The following is a 23,670-nucleotide window of genomic DNA, read 5'->3' as shown; positions in this document are numbered from 1 at the left end:
AGGAAGAGGTTGATGGTTGTTAATAATTGCCCACCTCTCAGAATGAGGACTGGGGATGCCAACAAAGCCTTCCAGAACAACTGTCTGTTGTGCAGGGACAATCTCTGGGCTCTTTCCTTGCAGTTTGGCACAGCCAAGATTTCCACTGCTGGAGGTTTTCTGACGCAGTTCAAGAATGTTGAGAACGTCTCGATAGCCATAGGGCAACGGCTGGAGGGTAGAGAGCTTTGGATCAGAGATGAAATCTGCATAAAGGATATCAAGAGTGTTCGTACCAACAAGTACTTGTTCTTGGGCTGTAGAATGAAGGTGAGGGATGACCAGAGCCAGGGTGTCAATCTTAATTTCTGACCCTACAAAGTCTTTGGGAAAGATGATAGAGAGCTCAATGTATCCTAAATAGGGAACTGACTGGCCGTTGTTACCTTCCACATCAAGGAGATCATGTAGTGGATGGATAGCCAGTTCTGAAAGATGCTGCTTCTAGAAAGACTTGGATACAGTCATCAACTGTGACCCCGTATCCAAGAGACAGTTTGTGTCTTTTCCTGCGATAGTCACTTGGGCTGTAGTTTTAGTTCCTACAAGGCCCTTTGGGAGTTTGACAGAATGTGACTTGACCTGAGCTCTGTTGGAGACAGATTTCTTTGACTTGGGACTCGCATTGTCAGATGTTGCTCTCATTTGTCCCTCAATGGGAGCAGGTCTCAGTTTAAATATTCACCTCCTTCCAAAACATTGGAATTGTCCCAGTTAGCCTGTCTCTCAGCTGCTTTCTCTTGACAGCTACAAGGGAAGGATTTGGCTCATTCTCACAAGCTGACACAATGTGACCATCCTCCCCGCACTGAAAGCAATACCAAGGCCATGGCCTGCTGTTTGTATTGGTGGGAGGAGTCTGCTGTTGTGCTGCTTTCTTTTTCAAAGGCCAGGCCTCGATTTTGGCACTTGCCACAGGAGACTTAGATTTCTGTTGGTAAGTTTGATTCTGTTTATGACTCTTTGGTTTCATGTTACTGAGCTGGGCACTAATGTCTGCTAGTTGTTTCTTTAACACTTCATATTCTGATTCAGCAACAGCATGTGCAGTTTGCAGATGAGACATGACAAGCTGCTTAGTGCCGCTGGAAGCAGTCTTGGCCGTGCCCAAGTGCTGTCTCATACAGTTGACTTTTGCAGCCTGCTTATCCTCCTCAGTTCTGAGCAGCAGTAAGGTTCTACAAAGGAAGGCGGGCTCTGTTTTCTATGTTCTAGCTTTAGGTCTATTATGAGGGCATTATCCCAACAACCACGGAAGAACTGCTGTAAAAGCTGCCGGTCAAATTCATGTGTCTGACAATTTAAACATTCACAGTGCTCCTGGCTGGCTCGGCAAATTTATATGTAACACCCCTTTAAGGAACTGGTAGGTAGTGAGCAATACTATAATGTGTGATGGACCAGTAGGTTTGGCTGCTGGAGCACAGTGAAATGTTCAAATGAGACTCAGAGATAAAAGGTTAATTTTTTGTAAGGCGCCTTCTTGTAATAAAGTGAAAAAAAAATAAAAAATAAGAGATATAAACATACAAACTAAATATAGGTACCACTCACAGCAATCACGACACTAGTTGCGTTGAATCACAGAATAACACCTTAGCAATTGCTTAGATTCACCTTATATCTCTGTATCTTATTTCTATCCTGGGTTTACCCTTATAACATGAATTTAAAGTTACCGCCATTAAATTCAAGTTTCTCAAAAAAAAAAAAAAACAAGTTATGCATACAATCACCACTATGAAGGAAAATATCCCACCACACAGTTCCACAGAATGACTAGGTAAGTCTTTCGGTTAATTCAGTCCAGAGTCCAAGAAGAAAAAATTAAAATTAAAGTGTGAATTCAAGTCCAGAGTTCAAGGGGAGCGCAGTTCATTAAAGCAACATTGTGTAACTGTTTTTACATTAAAATAAAAGCTTTAAAATCATTTTGATGGTACAGTTTCTTGTTTCTGGACTATGTAACTTCAGTGAGAGGGTGGGATCACATCATTCCATGCATGTTTTCAGACATAACACTGTTATAATGTGATGACTTTTGTTTGTAGCTAGCACCTACATTACGTCTGCCAAATTGTTACAGACCTGGGATTTGTATTTACGACCGTGGTGTTGGACTCAGAAATCGGGGGTGTGGGGGTGTTTGCCATAGAAAACTGGTGCAGTCAATGTGCTGCTTTTAAACCAGTCATTTGTTTTTTGATGCTACCGCTACACAACAAAGTGTTATTATTTTGTATCAAAATAAATTTTTGCTTGTTTTTGCCCATCCCTGTGTAGGGTGCATGTGTATCTTATAATGGTGACTTCTTGATTGTTTTGTGTTGTAAAAGTGTGTGTGTGTGTGTGTGGGTGTGTGTGTGTGTCGATCCGGGGGAATGGGAATGATGGGGTTGAGTGTGAGAGTGTCTGTTGCAATTGGCCTACCACACCACCAAGTGCAGTAGTAACAGGATTCGTTCAGTAGCCACTGTAGTATCTTGAGATACTGCCACTCTTTCTCTCTCTCTAGATCCAGGTGGGAAGGCTCGCCATCAACATCACTGGAAAATCAAATCCAGGGAAAGCAAAACACAAAAGAAAAAACCTGACCTGTCAACAGACAGTGTCAGAGAAATATCATGAGTTTCAATTATTTACTGTCTGTCCTAGCAGTAGTTTATATCATGTTGTGTAACCTTAACACGTTTCTTTCCTAGGTCCTTTAACCTTAAATTTCAACATATTAAAGGTATAGTTGGTAATCCTGTTCAGAAACACTCTTTGTTATACTGGGTGAAATGGTCTTTCCACCCTGAGAGTAGTCCATACATAATGTGTTCAGAAAAAGGAACGAAATAAATCAGACCTCTGTGGCAGCTGCATGTCTGTAAAAACTCTGACCAATCCCTGCCTCTCGGTCCGAGTTGAAAGAACCAATCAGATGCCTTCATGTCTCGTCCTGCCCGCACCCCCCTCTGTCCCCCCCTCCTCCCTGCGCGCACTAATCACGTGTCACCGTTGCCGGATATATTCAGCACACTCCATATGGAGTTAGCAGGAGATACACACTCCAGGTCAGAAGGTGGCGGTAATGCACACCTAACAGTTGTTTGCCAACAGCCATAAAACAGCAGAAGAAGAAGGGTTAGCACAGTTGGCAGGAGAGAACAATGGCAGAGAAAATGCAGCTAAAGTAGCACTTCCAGAAGTGATGCAGAGGTTGCTGTCTTTCTGTTGGACAGGTAATTATTTGTTTTGCTTCGGGGGGATTTGTTATTTGCATGAAATATGTAACGTTAGCCAACTTAGCTACTTTTGTAGCTTGTATTAGCCCAATGCTAACGGCTATCCTCTGCCCTGCTGACGGACTGTCTGATGCGCGTTTGTGGGGGCGGGACTTTGGACGGAGCACTGACGGGAGGGGGAGAAGGGGGTGGAGCATGGATCTATAATATAACCTGGATATGACGAAGCCTCTCAGCAGGCACGCCGATTTTTTCCAGTGGCCACTCGTGGTATTGCAACAAAAAATCCCATGGGGCCCAGAAAGTATTTTTCCCATAAGCCGTAATAGTAAAAGAGAAGCCTGTAAAACTGTCCTCAGGACACCTCCAGCTGTCACCACTGTTAATTGCTAATCTGTGTATTCCATATTTTTAAGTCATGGACTTTTAAACTGTCAAAAAGTTTTCTAAATCCCAGAAAAGCCCCCCCCCAAAGTCTCATTTTCCATGGTGACGTCACAGCTGTGTGCGTGAACTCCCAAGCGCGGTCGTGCTGTGTCTCAGGAGTGAGGATGCCTGTTGGCTTAATGACAGCTCTGAACGGGGCTAAATGAGGTTGGAAAAGTGAATTAAATGACTCCAGGGTGAGTCTTTTTCAAGACAGAGTTGTGATACAAGTTTCATATTTTAATGGCATGTATTTTTAAATGCAATTCTAAAGGTATTTTGGCGTTAAATTACCCGCTTAATGACCGCATTTTCACTTACTGCCAGTGCCACTGCTGTGTAAAAGTCGAAAAGTTATTTACCATGCATGTGATAGTTTCGGTGACGGTGTTACCAGGGTCTGATGACTGATGTTCAATATCCTTTTCATCCTGTCTTAACAACCTTTTATTACGGTTTGAACCGTCTCAGTCTGATGGCCTGGAATTAGCCTATATGCACAATCAACTTAACAATGCACATGAATAATGACACTTGCACTTCGGTAGAGATTATTGGATTCGCACACAACATTGTTCACACATCACACCAGCTCCACCTGAAAGGGAGAGTCAGGATCCTGAATAGAGGGAGACTGGACATGGTGTATCACTTTGTTAGTATTTGGTGGAACATGTGCCATAATTACTGTGGCTTACATGTGTACAATATAGTGCCATAAGTGTGTGATTTAGTTGAGTCATTGTGTACAGTATGAAACACTAAACAGACAGTCGCTCTGGCCACAGGCTCAGCTCTCTCGTCTCAGTGAAAAAAAAAAGAAAAGCTCCCATCTCTGTGGCACCGTGAGTCCGCGACACAAACGCGCCCCGTAACATGTAATCTGTTGTTTATGACAGATCAGACTACACAAATACACACAACATAACATGTATATGATAATCCATCGATCCACTGATTGACTTCGCTGAAACAAATGCATACGATCGGGAGGAGGGTTAGGAAAACAGCAGAGAACAACGTTTTATCCTTACTTAGAAAAAATAAAACAACACAAATTAAACACATATAGTCATGTGGAGATCTGTCGTTACTTGTCAAACTCATCCACAAGCTTGTCCAGAACGCAATTTGCTCGTTCTCATTGCCCCAGGGCATGATGCGAGGCCCCAGAGCATCATGGGGGGTGACTCAACTGCGCATGCTCTATGGGCCCCATAACGCGGAAGTAAACCCGGAAGTCAGAAACTTTTTCGGCGTATGCGCCAGGCGAGCAACTACGTTGAAATCAATGGCGGCCATTTTCCAATCCGGTATCCACTAATAATACATCCATGGTATGGAGCTTAGACGAGGTGCCACTTTCAAATCTTGCTAGCTCGACAACATTACCAACTATACCTTTAATTGTATGTAAAGTTCAATATACAAAGTACATATGCATAAGTGCAACACAAAATCATTTTTATCCACTGTATAATCAAAATGTAAACCATAACTCTTGTTACTCTTTTGTAACAAAATAGCTTCTCACAGCCTACAGTAAAGTGCATATATTAGCCCAATGTGATGCAATTTACATGAAACCTCTTATTTGGAAAGAAAATGAACATCTCACCGATCTCATGTAACAGGCTGGGCGCTCAGACACAAAATGGCGGAGCTCAGTAAAGTCTCTAAAACCAAAACATACAACAAGAGCAACAAAATGCTTAATACATAACCCACAGTTAAGTTAGCTCTCACTATTAAATTAAACATTTGGAAAGTCCTTTGTTACTAAATTACCTTGCTCCTCGGAGCTGTACAGATGAACTGCGTGTTGGAGACTTAGGTCACTTTCAAAGCTAATGCTATTAGCTGGAGCTGCTAGCGTTGCAGCTAGCGGCTATGCTAATGCACTTCTTCCAAGCAGTACTTCACTAGCACTTCAATAAACTCAAAGTATTATGAAGTTTAAACTGTATCCTCTTAAATCTCTCACTTTTCACTCAGTTTACCGTCTGTTCTGTCTGCTCCGTTTCTCCGTACAGACCAGAAGAAAGATACACACACTCGCTCTCAAATCGTTGCTGATTGGTCAAAACTAACATGTCACTCTCCTCTAAAATGCCCAATGGATATTAAATACCCTCCTTAAAGACAATACTCTGAACTTAAACTGAGTGACTTAACTATAATATTATAACTCATTTTTCCTTTTTTTTTCTCATATGCAAGTCACTCTGTTATGTGGGTTACACCTGCATGCACGTACTTAAGAAATGTTTGTTTATACAGAGGTTTATTTCAATTGGTTGCTCTCAAATGGTTGTGTAAGCCTTTCTAATGTAACGATAAATTGGTTAAAGACAAGTTTTTATTGCAGATGGATGCTTGGTTTTATATTCAAAAGTTAACATGCGGTAGGGCCAAATACCATTAGCACTAACTTGAATAATCTTGGCCATATTTGTCAAATCAGAGCCACTCAGAGGGCAAAGGTCATGTTGGCAGACCCTCATCACCCTCATCACCTCATTTGCATTCTTTTTATTGTAAAATCTCTAACATTACCCAGGTATCCATCCAAATCTAGTGCAAAATGTAACCAAATTTACAGAAAATCAAAGAAAATGAGAATTACTGCATTCCACTTTGTGGTTTAATTCTCCAGGTGGGTGCCTTTAAACCACTGCAGAAGAAGAGAGCACAACAACATGACATTATTAAAAGGGCATCAGTTAAACGTGTGTGTGGAAAACATGACACCTACATGACATGTTTATAATAATAAAGAGACATTAATACAGAGATATTAGAAAGAGTAAAATAACGATTTGAATAAAAAATATAATAAAAATTTTTTTAGAATAGAATAAAGATAAACATACTATATACATTAACTGTCCTTGTGTGTACAGTACACAATGATAAGGCCAAGCAAGCTACAAAGCTACAACTACAATTGTTTTTCTTTCTTTTTTTTTTGTTATAGATAGGAACAGACTTGCTGATAGGAACTAAAGTCAAGAGTTTATTTAGCAGAAGATCATGAGATGATTATGTAGTGTTTCATGCAACAGTAATAGGGAGTTTTGGGTTAAATTTGGCTATCAATAATAATTAATGATTATTAGGGATAATCATTAATTATGATAAATAATAAGATCCAATTAACATTAGATCACCTCAGGGGCACCACCCTTGAAGAAGGGAAAAGATAGCCAATTCACCAAATCAGTCTCATAAAAAGGTACTAAACTGTCAGTTTGTAACTCTGAATAATAGTAAACTTCATAACTACCACCACAATTACCATAACAGCTGTAATGGTTGAAGGATTTTGGAGTTCTTGACAGAGTAGAGGTTGGCAAAAGTCACTCTTGTACAATATTAAATAGACAGCATGAAGGTTCAAAAGCCTTTTATTTAACACAAAGATGAAAACACACTAACTAACATGTACTATATACAGGTGTGTGTGTGTGTGTGTGTGTGTGTAAGAACAAAAGCAAAAAGGTGGCTAGGGTTCAAAGTACCACGCCGTACGGCATGGACAAAGAAAGACTACAAACAAAATGGCTGATCAAAAGGGACCGTGTGCTATCTAGGCCCAGTTCAACATTAACATTCTTTGAAGAAAAAGTGCTGGTGGTTCCTTGGCTGATGAGCCAAGCAGAACAATGCTATTATTGCCGTACAAGATCTGATGAAAGACAGCACAAACACAAACTGGTCACTCCTTACCTTTGCAGGGATAGCAGCTCAGTGCTAACTGCTACGTATTTCTTGGATTGTGTAGTTAGCTGGTAAAGCTTTGCGTTGCCACTGCTGGCACTAACTAAGCTGGAATACTAGCAGGACCTCATGTCGCTGCTGTGAGAAGTTCTTTGGGCCTGCTGGAAATGCAGAGAGAGAGGTGGAGAAGAGCAAGAACAAAGGAAAGAGCTGGAGTTTTGACTATCTGGTCAGTGGATTTGAATTTGCACCTAGGTGTGAAGACTGGGGAATTCTGGGAAACTGAGTTCAGTTCAGAGTCCATTTTAAAATCCACGACTTCAGTGAACAACTTAATCTGTGGGTCCCAACAATTAGATGAACATTTATCACTACTCCTCTCTTCTCCTTTGCTTGTTGCTGAAGTCGACTTTCCCCTGACCTCACGTTGGTAAGATTCCTTTTCCAGCTGTCACTCTGCTGTCTGTCGCTCCTCATCTCCCAGAGCGCATTGGAAATGAATGAGTACATGTCTCTTTTTGTCTCTTGCTGTCGGCGCCAGTGTGTGTGCATGTTTAGAGGAGGTTAAATGAGTAATCAAACTCATGGTAAACACCCTTATTCTATTCTCAGGATTGGGTAAGGCTCCACCCTGCTGGGGTAAATGGAAGCCTCTTCCAAATGCCAAAGTAAAGGTTGATGATCCTGAAACTACACTTGCATGGGCTGAATAGGGTGTGTGTGCATGTATGTGTGTGTGTCCCTGTGTATAGCAGTATGACCCTGGCAGTGAGCAGAGTTATTTTTGGAAATGTTCCTTCTTCTCCCAACAGACAAACATGAACACAAGTGTTGTTTCAGGATCATCAAGCTTTACCTTTAGCATTTAGAAGCTACTACCAGAGGAATACACACACGACTTCCGCAGTGCATCAGTAAAACTGTCATTCTTAACAGTACTAACCCACAAACTGAAGGTAACATCTGGGGAATGGGCTCACTGGCAAAGTGAAAGTCCTTAATCTTACATAAACGTACCCCAGCTTTTGGCTTAAGACCCAGAGGTAAATGAATAAACCACATATTTTCTGCTTAGTATGAAAATGTTGTATACCAGGACAAAAATAAAATTGTACACCCAGATGGCCGCTTGTTACTATTAATGGAGTACTCAGGACTGTGATTGTGAATACCAATAACAATCCAACATTCTTTCACACAGTTTTCCCCCACCTTGTACAAAAGGTAATCAAACTCCCCCACCACAATGGTACATTCCGTGGGATGGGCCATTTTCACCTGCAGTGCACCCAATTAGTCCATCTGTTATCCCCTATACAGTTGATCCTCTCCCACACAGCCAGTCCTTTGTCCCTCAGCACGGTGGGCATACATACTTATGTGAGTAAGGTCATGAATTGGTGTTCTTGATGTGATATTTGCTATAGGTTTGTACACATTATGGGAGCTGGTGTTAGGATGTTGGTTCACTGGGTGCTCTACGGGTTATTACACTTTCAATTACAAGCGGCAATAAAGAGTTGAATTAAACCTGAACTACTGACTCATGATTCTGATCGATCATCCATGGTGGGTTCGTTTCCCCACACTGGCAACAGTCAAGACAGGATAGCCACAGTCAGCTATTCCTTTACTTCACACCTTTATGGAACTTTTTGACTCGGTAATCATAGTGGGACACTCACAATAATGCAATCATTAACCCAAATCTAGACAAGATCCCAACTCTCCCAAAATTCATCCGGATATTATTTTAGACAATGCATCGGTCGGCTTCCACCTAGTGCATGAAACACACCTGACCCCTCAAAGTATGTGCAATTCAACACCTCACTCTTAACAGACAAAAATTGAAACAAATTTCTTTCCAGACAGTATAACTCTCCAGAAACATAATCATCTCCGTTGTGGGAAGTGGAAGGACATATCTCATTCTACACACAAGAAGAGGAAAGAACAAGATATGTTGCAAGAACTTTGTTACCATGGGGTTTTGGTCAAGACCAAAAATGCAGAGATCGGTGGCTGGAAATCAGGTTTAAAGGAATTTATTTACAGGACATTCTTGAGGAAGTATTGGATGAGGCAGGCAGGCTGGGTTGTCTGGTGGCAGCGCGGGGGGAACTCAGGTGAGCCAGTGGAGCAGGAAGCAGAATGGAGAGGCGCTGGAGGTTCTGCACATGAGGGAAACAAAACATGAGCATGAGACATACTGGAGCACAGGCACGAGAGAAAGCCCAACACTAGAAAATACTTTGAAGAAAGCTAAACACAATAGCAAGTGGCACTGATAATCACTGTACGGGACAGAACAATCTGGCACCGGAGTGGAGACGAGACCAGGATTAAATAGCAGAAGTTGATGAGCTGATGATCTGCAGGTGCACCTCGCCGCTGCTGCAAACGCCCACAGACACACACACACACAGGGAAAGGAGCAGGTGAGGGGGAAAGGCAGATAGAGGAAAAGACACAAAACAACGTAAAAAACCAGACTGCCATAGCACTGTGACAAACTTAAAGACAAAATAAAATGTATGAATTCCAAACTTGAGCTGTGATCTCAAAGAAATCATTCATCAGAGGACACAGTTCCTTGATGGCTGCTTTGGGCATCCCAAAACAGTTGAATGACTAGCAAGCCAAATCCAGCTGACCCCCACCAAGCCAGAGTGCCATGCGGTGCTTTGGATAGTTGTGTACTTCAGTGTCGTTATAACTTTTATTTAGTGTTTTTCCACATTTTGCCTTTCTCTATCTCTCTCTCTCACACACACACACACACATATATATAATATACTGTACATTAGGGGTGGAGCCGAACCCGAATACGGTATTCGGAAAGGCACAAATAATGTGTTTTTTACAAATACTTATTTCGAACAAATACTTTAAAAAATATTTGTATTCGGGAACAAGAAAAACATCATATCAAAAAGCTACGTTTCCTCATGAGACCGCAGTACATGCCCGGATGAGTGAGTGAGTGACGTTCAGGAGTCGGAGGTGGGGGCGGGGGAGTCGAAACACCGCTGTTCCGACCCCCCCGCCCCCGCAGCTGTCCATGGTGCTGCTGAACCAGGTGACGTTGTTTACACTCTGCGTTGTGGCTTGTCTGTGAAACGCGCGCTGCTCAGGGACTGGGCAGATCTGTCCCACTCGCTTTGTCCCTCACTCCGTTGGGAGATCTTCCACAGAGTAAAAGAAATACACATTGTGTCACAGGCTCGGGTGTCACACTCGAGCGCGGCTGAACGCGGCTTGAGCCCACTTCACGGGCGCGAGGCTGCTGCAGCCAGCGACCCTGCTGACAGCAGACCGGGGGAGAAAAGTTTACTAAAAAGACCAGGTAGAGGCCAGAAGCATAATGACCGTTAGCTATAGGCCACTATGTCATATTATTTACAGATCAAGTTTAGTTCTTGGAGCGCTGTGCATTACAAAGAACAGTTCTTTTAAGTATTATTTGTTTTTATTCTGTCTGTTCAACGTCCTCCAACAAGGACGGGTGGTGGTGGGGTTCATAATGTTCACAATGATATTTTATTAGTTGTTGGTTAACCATGGATGAGGTAATGGCTGTTATGTTATTTTCTTCTCAATGACATGTTCATTGCTGGATTTATGGAAAAACATCAACCAATATTGCATATCCATAATTATTATAATGGATAATTAAAGAATACTTACACTATAACGAAAATTAGAAGTGTAACTCAAAAAGATATATATATTTACACCTATTTTGAATTTTACTCGAATACAAATACAAATACAAATACAAATACTTTTCCCCCCTCAACAAATACAAATACAAATACAGATACAAATATCGGCTGCTCTGCACACCCCTACTGTACATACACATAGACACTACTGTACACATCATGGATATATGTGTGTTACCATTTTCCTTTGTCTGTTACTATGTATTGTGTGTCTACGACGCTACCACCCATTGACCCAAGAAGACACATACACACACGCCCACAAACACACCTTGTTGTGCCATGTCTGTACAAAATGACAGTGTGATGACTGTAATATAAATGAAGCTTAACGTTAGTTCATGCAGGACACAGAAGTCATACGCCCCCCAGCTGTAGCCAGCTGAGATGCCGCCAATAGGAGCATTGTTAACAGTTGTATTTTGAAGGTTTTATGCTCTTGTTTTTTAAAGATTAGGTCCAAGGAATTTAAAATAGCAAACATCAAAGCTGCCATAAGCAGTCACTACCTGGACTCAGTATGGTGCTTTACATCAGCTGACAAGGAGGGCAGCACAATACGCCTCCTGCTGTGAAAATGTCACAGATGATTACTTTGTGTAATCTGTGTTTTGTTTCCATGACAGTGTGGGTCAGTGTAAGGAGGTGGACAATGCTGCAAGGACACGGCAGGTCCCAATGTCTCCGTCTGATTTCCTGGACAAACTGATGGGGAGGACATCTGGATATGATGCCAGGATAAGACCCAACTTTAAAGGTATCTATCTGGCTATTTATGTCTGTCTGCATTTTCTTTTTTAACTAAGCCACCCTTGTGAAGCACTATCCATAATAACATGGATACATTGTGCTACAGTTTATAATGATTGTGTCTAACTCTAACATCTTCTTTTACGTTATATGAGAGGCAGCTGTCACCACCTGACCTGAGTAGTGCTTGCAAGAGTGCGTCCACCATCTTGAACAGCTAGGTAGGGCAACACCACAAGGACAAACCACAAGCAGAACTGCAGTAAAGCCGTAAATACTGTTGAGTTAGTTTATGACCTTGTTAGTTTTCCTAATGATTATTTCTGATGGCAGGGTGTGGTTACCCGTCTTAGCAGATTTTTCAGTGTCCATCTTGCTGTTACTGTGTACTGTCCTACTATTTGGACAAATTTTACTTTTGGCATTCGCATTTTGGCCCTGCTTTGTTAATTTTGTTCTTATAATTTACATGTCAATATAGCCCCTTACAATTGAACTGAATTGAAAAAATGCTATGCTATGAAAGGCAACCGAGCACTACCATTCGAAATCATCATTAACAAATTTACGGTTTATGTGAAGGTCCACCTAACTGTCCAAGATGGCGGATGCACTCTTAGGTACACTACGGAAATCGGGCAGCCACTCACATCGGGTGGTGACAACAGCCACAGGTATTGCCCCCTCTGTTTGTTTGCTACACACGTCGTGAAACTTGAATTGAACTTGAGCTTAACTTTGAACCATGTCCCTTCCTGAGAACAGACAGGGCAACATGTTGAATGACCAGTACATAATTTGAGGCTAGCCCACACAGTGAAAGGCAGCTTCACATTTAGTAAAAACCTAAATCCAGTTGCTGAAATGTAACTGTTCTTATTGAGATCCAGGCTGGATATCCTCCTCTATTGTTTTCTCACTGTCCACATTTCTGAGATGGCTTCACTAAAGTGCCTTTACATTGAAACACATTCAATGTAAAGCACATCCACCAATCAGTGTTTTATCTTTGACAACAGAAGCATTTTAAATGTTCCTCGATAGAAGTGCTAGTTTGATGTGGGGACACATCATGTAAAATACCACAATACACAGTATTGTATAAACTTCTCATTTTGCTTACTGGACAGAACCTCAAAGACACTTCATTAAATAAAATGTTTATTTTAACTCTTAAAGGTATAGTTGGTAATGTTGGAGAGCTAGCAAGATTTGAAAGTGGCACCTCGTCTAAGCTCCACCCCCTTCTCCCCCTCCCGTCAGTGCTCCGTCCAAAGCCCCGCCCCCACAAACTTGAACGCGCATCAGACAGTCCGTCTGCAGGGCAGAGGAGAGCCGTTAGCATTGGGCTAATACAAGCTACAAAAGTAGCTTAGTTGGCTAACGTTACATATTTCATGAAAATAACAAATCCCCCCGAAGCAAAACAAATAATTACCTGTCCAACAGAAAGACAGCAACCTCTGCATCACTTCTGGAAGTGCTACTTTTGGCTGCATTTTCTCTGCCATTGTTGTCTCTTGCTAACTGTGCTAACTCTTCTTCTGCTGTTGTTTTATGGCTGTTGGCAAACAACTGTTAGGTGTGCATTACCGCCACCTTCTGACCTGGAGTGTGTATCTCCTGCTAACTCCATATGCAGTGTGCTGAATATATCCGGCAACGGTGACACGTGATTAGTGCGCGCAGGGAGGAGGGGGGGACAGAGAGGGGTGCAGGCAGGACGAGACATGAAGGCATCTGATTGGTTCTTTCAACTCGGGCCGAGAGGCAGGGATTGGTCAGAGTTTTTACAGACATGCAGCTTGCCACAGAGGTCTGATTTATTTCGTTCCTTTTTCTGAACACATTATGTATGGACTACTCTCAGGGTGGAAAGACCATTTCACCCAGTATAACAAAGAGTGTTTCTGAACAGGATTACCAACTATACCTTTAAACAAGTGAAAAATTATTCCAATGACTTTTTTTAAAGTATGTTATTTTAAGGAGTTATGTAAACTCAAGTGGACAGCATGTATGGACAGTCTCAAAAGTGACTCAGGAATAACTTTTAAATCCTTTGATTGTCAGAAAGCCAGACTGGGGAAAAAAATGTTTCACTAAATAAGATGGAAGAAATACTTTTATCTGGATTTCAATACATTTTTCTTTGTCCATGTGACAGAAAATAGATCTGTCCACTCCAGTGGACGTTATGCACCAAAGGGTATATTCAGCTTATTGGGCCTATATTTGGATAAAATGGACCTATAATTAGATTAAATTGGAAGACTATTTAGTGTTATTTGATAAAATTGTTAATTTTATAATAATTTTAATTAAAACAATTAAATGCCCACTGGAGTGGTGTTTCAGTCACAGAAAAAACATACAAAAAACATCTAGTAAAAGTGTGGATAAGAGAATTTATCACATCTTATTTAGTTAAAAAAAAAACATTTTTTAAACAGATGGAATTGTGGAGAAGGCTTTGGGGGTGCACCACCTGCTAATTGGGACATAGCACTCCTTCTGAAATGGTTAAAAAGATCTGTCACATATCTTTTCACTGTGGTAGACGCCATGCACTGTGGTAGACGCCATGCAAGGGTATCTCAAGTCATATCATATAAAAGGCAAGGCTGTTTCTCTCTCCTCTCTAAGTCCAACAGACCAGAGCAGAGTCACTCTGCTTCTTTAGATTGTCCGTATAAATATAAACATAGACACCAAACACCTGCTGTAATGTGCCAAAATATCACCAGTATCCTGTTATGGCTCTCCCCATATTTACATGTATAAGGCCTTAAGTGTGATACTTTACAGTGAGAAACATTTACACATCATCTGCAGCACATTGTTGTCACTGGTGAAACTCAGCTCAGCCTTGCAGCAATTTGTACACACTGATGGTTTTATTAGAGAGTAGAATCTGACTAACAGCTCCAAGACACAAAACTAAAACCTTACATCTCAACTCAGACGAAGTTGTTAGCATGCACAGTCAGCGTTCACAGCAGGAGAGATAGTAGTTGACCAGTGATTATCAAACACCTGCAGCTGGGACTGCAGCGCCGGCCACCTGCTGCTGTCTCCCACCTCAAATGAATAGAGGAATATATATATCGTTCAATAGTGCTGCTGATCTTAGCACCTTATTTCATCTAAACTTCATATGTACTGTAGCCCATGGCATAGTTTGTATTTTGAGTTTTTCTTCAATCTGTTACCGTTAAAGACAGTTTTTACTGTCATCCTTAAAATCATTAAATTTCATTCAAGTTGCTTTCATTGCACTCAAATCAGAAGGGCTGCAGAAGAACACAGAGGAAATGAAGGAAGAACAACCAAAGACATGATCCTGTTAATGTTCTTCATGAGGCTGCTTTAAATTTCCTGAAGATACCTCAACCTCACGCTGGATTATGCATCTATAACGGCTCGACACTTGTGATGTCAAATGTGCTGTGCATCCCCCCAGGCTGCACCAAGAAAGGATTGATTGCTGGAGGGCAGAAGGTACACTTCAAAACAGCTTCAAAGAAACCAGCCTGGATATTCTCAAGCATCTTGTTAGTTTATCTTAGAAAAACAGATGTTTTGTATTATATCTATCTACTGTAATCTCTCTATTCTTCTCCCTGCAGGTCCTCCAGTCAATGTTTCCTGTAACATTTTCATCAACAGCTTTGGCTCCATTGCTGAGACCACCATGGTGAGTAACAGAGAAACCAAAATAAATTAGCAGAAAGGTTAAATTAGCATAAAGGCACAAACAAAGTTTAAACGTGAGTGTTACATAAACCTTGTTTCATCAAAAAGCATTCATAAAATTATTATATGTTAAAATAACAAGTATCTTCTCACAGTGAGTTGTTCCAGCATCTTAACACAACATACTCCCTGTAAACCAGCAGCCAAATAGAACAATGTTATGTGTATTAGAGGTGAACACAGTAAGCAGCATTACTTTGCCTATTTGTGAGTATCAGGCTTTGTGCACTGCTCTGTGCAACTTGATTCACACAGACCTGCATTCAGTTACAGTTTAGAGAGTTTAGTGTGGAGGGCTGAAAATTCTGGTTTTCACTCAGTGCCCAGACAGGATGCTGTCACGCTTCAGTCAGGTCAGAAATCATTAATTCAGAATGTGGACCTTTAGGCCACTGAGGGCAGCATTGAGGATTTAAGTCTTTGATCACTGCTCTCCTGATGAGTGCACAGGGTGTAGATTCTTCATGTGTTTATATGTAGATGCAGATTGCAGTATATACTTCAGACCAGTGGGAATATCAGCAGAACAGCAGAATGTGTGTCTAATCTAATCTACTCTAGAAACCCAAATTTAGCCACTTTAGTAAGGATATCTGGTAGTTTGACATTTGAAATGGTTTCTGGTTAAGAAGAGGCACAAGTCTCACCTGTGATTCATGTGGGTTTTCAAAACTGTGAAGAGAAGTACAGCAGTTGTTAAAAAGCTTTGAGTTTGGCGGTCATGCGCAGATAGTGAAGGCATGGAGAGTAGCAGTCTGTCAGTCATTATTAAGCCTCAAGGTCTGTTGTGAATTATTGAATACAGTTTCACATCTTGTCAAGATTAAAATGGGCATTTGGAGGGGGGGCTTAAATTTACATTTAAAATGTTATATTTTAACATTTTGCTCTAATTAAGACAGCACATTGATTGGTGAGACCAGTCAGAAGAGTAAAATCCATAGATATCTTTTCAGCAAAACAGGTGGTATAAATTATTCACTGTTAGTAACAATTACATTTTGTCATGTAATTGTAATCAGTAATTGCTGTTGAGGCAGATATTAGCACCTACCAGAAGGGCAAATCATTTGGAAGGGGAAGAAGGAAAAGCTCCACACAGTGTCCAGACAGGCTGGCACAGTGACAAGCAGAAATAATAACAGAGGGAGGCAGACACAGACAGAAATCAGAAGAGACAGACAGGCAGACAGGAATAGCAGATGTGCAGTGAAGACATTTAGTGACTCTGACAGCAGATACTTTAAAGTGACATGAAGTCACTGCAGGCTGCACACAAGTTGCTTTCATCAATATTATGTGTGCACACACATGTACATAGACCAGGATCAGGATTTTAATGGGTTTCAGGGTGTGTGGCTATTAGATGAGTAAAAATGTGCTAAAAATGTTGGTGAGGGAAATTTGGTCTGACCTCCTGGCACAGGAGTGCAAACATTTTATCAGCTTTCATAACCCTCATAAGTCCCTCCATCTCCTCCAGGCTTTAGGAGAGCTGCAGAGTTGTCCCAACCTGGGAGTCCCCGAACCAGGCTGGGACAAGACAAATTTCAGTTTGTGTGGAAATACAGAATGCACTTCAAAGATAGTGGTGGATTCAAAGTAGCTGTGATGCTTTCCAGGATGTTGCCCATCCACACTTGCAATTTATGCTTCATTATCAACAAGGACAGACAGTTATACTGTATGCAGAATGTAAGTAAATATGAGGATGGATTCTTCAGTGTTGTAAAAACCATGATCAAACCTGAATGCACAGATACTTCGCTGAAAAAAATGCTGAAAATTGCAGCTCAAGGGCCACTAGCTGGTTTAACACATTAAGAGTGTGCCCACACAGAAGCAGAATACACAAACACACTGCAAATACACACAACACAAGCAAATACATGAACTCACTACAATTACAGAAGACAGCAGTGCTTCCACAGGACACTAGTGCTAAACACAGCTTGGACACACTTGTGGTTGCTACATTGTAAAGTTGTTGCAGTCAGGTGGTCCATGTATGATTGTTTATGTTTATCTTAAACACTGAAAATCACCGAGGGTAAAGAGAGCGCAGGTATAGCCACCGAACGCTTTGGTGGGGAGATCAGGGTAATGTAGCAGGAGGTGATGAGTGGATGATTGTCAGGTGTGTCTCTCTGCTGCAGCAGGAACCAGAAAGCCATGGCCACAAACACACACACACACACACACACACACACACACACACACTGAGAAGGAGCCGGTGAGGGACAAAGGAGGGGGGAAACAGGTTGGAAAACACAACAGGGAAACGAAAACAAGACACAACAAGGCTGACACGGCACACACAGCTTGAGCTTTAAGTCGTAGTTTTCCCTTGTCGGCCACCATAGTAAAAGGCTGTTCCGGCTCACGTTTAACTTATGAACCAAAGCATATTTCATTCAACTGCTTTATATTCATGTGTTGCTAGTGTAGCTATAGTGATAGTGTATTTAGCTCTGAGCATCACCAAAACACTTAATTCTCTGCCTGAGTGCATCCTGTACAGACAGTGTTAGACTTGTTGTCTCACAGTAAGGCCTAGTTCATCAGCAGCTTCAATCAGAACATCTGACAGTTTTCATAAGCCAAAGCTGACTGATAGTGAGCCAGAACTCCATTTTTCTTTGTCTGTAAGTCAGTAATGATTGAACACATTTGTGACTCTTCACTTCACTCCGACACCACTTCACTTTCAGTCTCCTGCATAATTAGCAGAGCAGAACTGGTTGTGATCAGTCAAGCCCTCTCTAAAGATGGATGGATGGACGAGTGGATGGATGATTGAAGCGACAAGGTCTAAGTGCTTTCTGCACCGCTGGGAGTATTTCTGACAGGGGTGCCATTTGTATGTATGCGGTGCGTGTGTGTGTGTGTGTTTGCCAAGCAAGAACTGTCATGAAACATTTCAGAATGTACAATATTGCTTTCATTTGACTTTTATTATTTATCTAACTCAAATGAATTTTTCATGACTGTGTGTGCGTATGCGTGCGTGCGCGCGCATGTGTGTGTGTGTGTGTGTGTGTGTGTGTGTGTTGACACAACAGTGAGCCAGCTTTGTGAGTGTGTCATCCTGGCCCTCTGTCTGTGTGAATTCTTTTTAGAGTCTGTCTGCTGGACTACACTGCAGGGACATTGTTATCATTTTTAATTTCTTTTAATTTAGGATTCAGGATGTCTGTTGTTAAGTCAAAAGCTTGTTCTGGCTTTTAGTATAATGAAGGGACTTCAATAAAAAAAAGGCAAAACCTTCAGTATTATGCAGAGTAAAGGTTTGTACAAATGCAGAGGTCATGATATACAGTTTATAGTAGAAGCTGTAGAGCGAGAGGAGCGCTGAGAGATACGTATACAGGGGCCATATGTCACATTAGGATTAAGACCTTTCTCTCTTCTCACCATCTGTCTTTTCATCTATCCACTCCTCTCTTCCTCTGACAAACAAGAGAGCACAGTGACATAACCTCAACACATGAACAACACATTTCAAATATGTTTTACTGACATGACAGGAAGTATTAACAAGTAGCAACTAGTAACTGCAGCTGGATATCATTTCAGCTGACAGATTAACAGCTGGAGTGGAGATAATGGATTGACTCCGGTGTCAAAAAAATTTCTTTTATGTCCTTCATAGATTGAATTGGTGCTGTTTGTATTGACATTATTATTATTAGTAGTAGTAGTAGTAGTAGTAGTGCGGTGTCCATTCAAAACATGCTGTTTGGCACAGATTATCTATTATTTGATTCTGAAGATTTTAAATCTGGATGCTTACATCAGTACTTTCTGAGCTGGACCATCACAACCAATGAGAGAGGCCTCCCACAGCAGCTGGCAGTGCTGCCAAGCAACGGTAAACATTGTAGCCCTTGAGGCTAATGTTAGCATACTACTGTTGACAGAAACTTAAAATCTTGCATACAGTTCTCACTGAAGAGTAGTAAACCTGTGTTGACTGCGTCTCCTCACTCATTCAGACTCGTTTAAGCTTTTGTTTTTAGTTTTTCTCACTGCAACACGTTACTACAGCAAGTTGCTGCACCACGCTCTCCATTTTGTTTGTCTGCTTCCCTATGAGATCTCATGAAAGGGATCACGTGTGGGTCCAGCTTCAGTCTGCAAAGCCATGAAGCCAGACCGTGATGAACAGTCTTGAGATATGTGAATATCTAATATAGTTGGATTTTTTATTATTATTATTATTATTATTATTATTATAAATGTATGGCTGTAATGAATGAGGATGTACTGCTTTTCTTTTGTTTGTGTATTTATTTGTTGACCTAACAGCCTCAGAAAACTATTGAGGTCACTCCAGGCTGTTGATGTAACGCCCACTCGGCTCCAGGTGGCTGATATTTGTTTGACTTTCATCCCACTGCCTGGCACTTTATATGACTGCATGCAGTCTTTTTTTAATGCACTATTTTCCCTGTTTCAACAGTGAGAAGTGTTATGTCCATAAGGACTGCATGTTGCCAAAACTAGTCTTTGCTGAACACAAAGAACCCACCAGCTCACCAAGATGTTCATCCTGAGAGTGTAACGATGACACAGAGAAAGGCAGATTTCTGAGGGCCTCTTAAGTCTTAGTTTGAAGCAATGGCATTATGTGAATGGTTCTTAAACCACCCATTAAATGTACTCATATCTGTTTTGTTATGGAGAGCTTAGTTCAACCACCTATACATTATCAGGAGGTTTATGGAGCATGCATTGTAGTGCTGTCAAAGACTCAGATAACAGAACATTTGACTGATAATATAAGTGGAGGAGAGATTGAGGGTTAATTTTTGAATGCCCCGTGTCACAGATACAGTACACACACACACACACACACACACACACACACACAGACACACACACACAAACACAGGGGGCTTAGTGCCAGGTTGGTTCACTCTGGTCTATACACGCTATCTATGTTAAACAGATTTACTACTGTTAGACTGTTAGATTAGTGTTTTTTTCATTTGTTCACTCAATCTCTCCATCCCTCTTAATCCATTCTCTATCTATGTGCGAGCAGTTTTTCCGACCACACAGGGAGACATGATAATGCCACAGGTTTGTGCTCACATGCACCACTTCAAGTTAATGGCTATGGGAGAGCAGTTTTTACTGTCATGTTAGCAGTGCACCTGGAGTGATTCAGTGTTGACATATTAACATCTTATTCAATTGATATGACATTCTTTTTAACAGTCAATTTCCTGTTTACAGTTTCAACAGGCATGGTGCAAAACACGCATTATGGAGTCACGTTTCTTCCACCTGATGAAATTCAGTCTCAGCCTACTCCTGAAAGAAACGTATTTCTTTAGCTCAGCTATATCTACCAAGGCAGCCCGTCTGTGATTTTTATCTGAAGGTTTATGTTGTACGTCACTGACGTCACATTTCATGTGACGAATGCGCTGGAAACAGGTTAACACCAGTTAAAGTAAATACAAGCAAGCAGTAGGCAGCATCGAGGCCAGTGACGATCTTATGTTGATCACCAGTTTGTACATTTTACTACAGTATCATTATTTACGCACCACCACCGGATGTTGATTACACGTCATCACTTGTGGGGCAGGATATAAGTCAGAATTTAGCGTGCTCACACGGAGCTTACGTTTAGATCAAAGCCGAGCCGAGGTGATAAAAACCTGTGTCTACTGCAGAGTCAATTGACCCGGGTGTAAATGTGCACATTCCCATTGCACACAAAAGCCTGATCTTATTGGGTTTAAGTGGGATTTTTGTAGAAAAACCAAGTAGAAAAGGGGTATTAGCACTGCCTGGTTTAGACAGTTTGATTAGTTTGGTGAGACGACTCAATCCAAGAGATAGAGAGGCAGCTCTTGCCCTCTGAATTCGACCATACACGTTGTGTCCGTGGATGCACACATACAAAATGTGGAAGTCTAATCTTTAGTTCATGCTGCACAACTGTCCTTTCTTGCTCTGGGAGCAGGCCAAATAGACAGAGGTTTACCATTGTTCTTACAGTATACTACCAACATTGTAGTGATACAAAGCTGGCTGAAAATTTGCAAAGTTTCCCTTTAACTGAGCTTTTTTTATGAAAACAGCCAATTGTGTTAGCGAGTCAATGAGAGTTAGTGGATTATATCGCCAAAATAAAGAGCTGCAAGAGGCTTAAAGAGCTGAGGGAGACTCCAGAGAGAGAATATAATTATGTCCACTATAAGCAATACCTCTTACATTAAACATTCGGTGAAAGCCATTTGATCTATTGTCAAAAAAATATTGATTTAATGCAGTTTTAAGCTCCATAAACAGAGTTGTGTGTCTTACTGATAAAGGTAATGGACATCTTCTCAACATACTGTAGATAATTAGTGTGGGATAGTTTTGGTCGTTCTGGTCTGTACACTATTCATGTTGATGCATTGCTCACTTTGACTTGAATGAATAGCTTAATGTCTCTTAAACTCAGCACTTTTATTTTAAATACACTCTTTTCTGTTTTTTCTTTGTGTTCTTTATTTTTCAAAAGTGGTATGCAGTATGCAGTTGGGGAAAGAGTTGGCAGTAAGAGACAGATGTATATTGAATTCTTGTTGTTCAGACACTGGTAATGAGGAAACCAGCAGAAAGAACTGATTACTGTGAATAGCTGAAATGTAGGCCTCTCTATCGGCCAACACAGATCACATCTGTAGGTATGGACGTCCAGGATAACCCCGGGCAGGCAGTGATTCACTGTACAGTGAATTTTATTTCAAGCTCTGATGAGGTTCGTGCATCAGTGAGCACTGGAGCTCTGATGAATCAGCTACATGATTCCTAGGCAGCAGTGATAACTGCATATGTGTTCTTCTGAGAGCTGGGCCAGCGGTGGTTTAAAAGGCAATGAAAAATAAAGAATAAAGAGTGTAAACAGGTTTATATAACTGTAATGATACATTTGTAAATTCAGTTAGTTGCATTGATTTTCAAGGGGAGTCATCATAAATGCAGAAGACATATAGAATACAAATTGCATGTTCAACTCATGTGGGCCAAAATCATCAGCAACAGTTAATATTACTGTCTCACCTGAATCAGACTCACCTTGTTTTATTTCATTAGCTGCATCTGTGTTCACCGTGCGATGACTCCGGCTGGAAGAGAAGTGAAGTGGAAGAGTAGTGATGTCACTTCCAGTCAGTGAGCACAGTGAGCAGAGAGGCTCACCGCCTTTTATAGTGCATTCTGGGAATTTTCAAGGGAGCTGAACTTGCACTTCAATGGAGTGATACTGGCACCGGGACACTCGGTATACTATCTAGGGGACCAGTTTGAGACACCCTGTGTTCCCCCCAGTCACTTATGCTGCTTTTATTTTCATGGACTATTTAAGTCGTTCAGAAACAAACAAATGACCCAAATTTCCCCAAAAGCATTTTCTGCTCCACATAAAAGAACCTAGAACCATGTATGATAACATGCCTGAGTTATGCACCACCATTCCCCTCCCCCATCTAAGCCAGTTTTATCTCCTCCTATTGTTTTTAATTTCCACAGAGAGACAGGTTAAAGCAGCTGGGCAACAGTCAGATTGGCAGCACACTGCTGTTTATGTTACTGCTGTTAAATATGATGCTGTGGTTAAATGTGATCCCAGATGGTTTGTAAAATAGCATTTGGTTTGTGTCTTTTGGTGGAATTTAAATTGGATATCAGACACATAATAGTTCTCTCTGGGAGGTAAATTGGACTAACAGACAGGTGTGGAGGGACAAAGGCGGGTGTTTTGGAGTAACACGCCACTCTGTTAGGATCAACCGGTAGACAGCAGCAGGAGTTGAGGAGAACATAGAGTTTCTTAAAACTGTTGGGAATAAAAAGAGGATTACTCGCCTGCCATACTGAGCTGCAGAGGTGCCCAAATCAGCTGAAGTGTATGGTACCTCTTTTATTTGACTGCTGAATGAAGGAGAAATGTAAGGTTACTTTACTTCATGCACGTACAGAGAGGAGATGGGAAAAGGAGTAAAAAACGAGTATCT

The 23,670-nt window shown here is 41.3% G+C and overlaps 1 protein-coding gene across 2 annotated transcripts in view; it reads left to right on the top strand.

The window, feature by feature from the left end:
- Positions 1-23,670, top strand: part of glra3 (glycine receptor, alpha 3) — a gene marked incomplete at its 3' end in the record, with an annotated part of 75,371 nt that overhangs the window by 28,644 nt on the left and 23,057 nt on the right. For both annotated transcript variants that reach the window (XM_084365441.1, XM_084365440.1), the window contains exons 2-3: positions 11,770-11,900; positions 15,523-15,590. In XM_084365441.1, coding sequence (XP_084221567.1) covers positions 11,770-11,900; positions 15,523-15,590 — 199 coding nt within the window. The remainder of the gene's footprint in view (positions 1-11,769; positions 11,901-15,522; positions 15,591-23,670) is intronic.

The sequence above is a fragment of the Pagrus pagrus genome (assembly GCF_965226575.1).
Source record: "Pagrus pagrus genome assembly, chromosome: 2".
Lineage (NCBI taxonomy): Eukaryota > Metazoa > Chordata > Actinopteri > Spariformes > Sparidae > Pagrus > Pagrus pagrus.
Note: the sequence above shows the minus strand (reverse complement) of the source record. Positions and strands in the feature narration are given on the sequence as shown.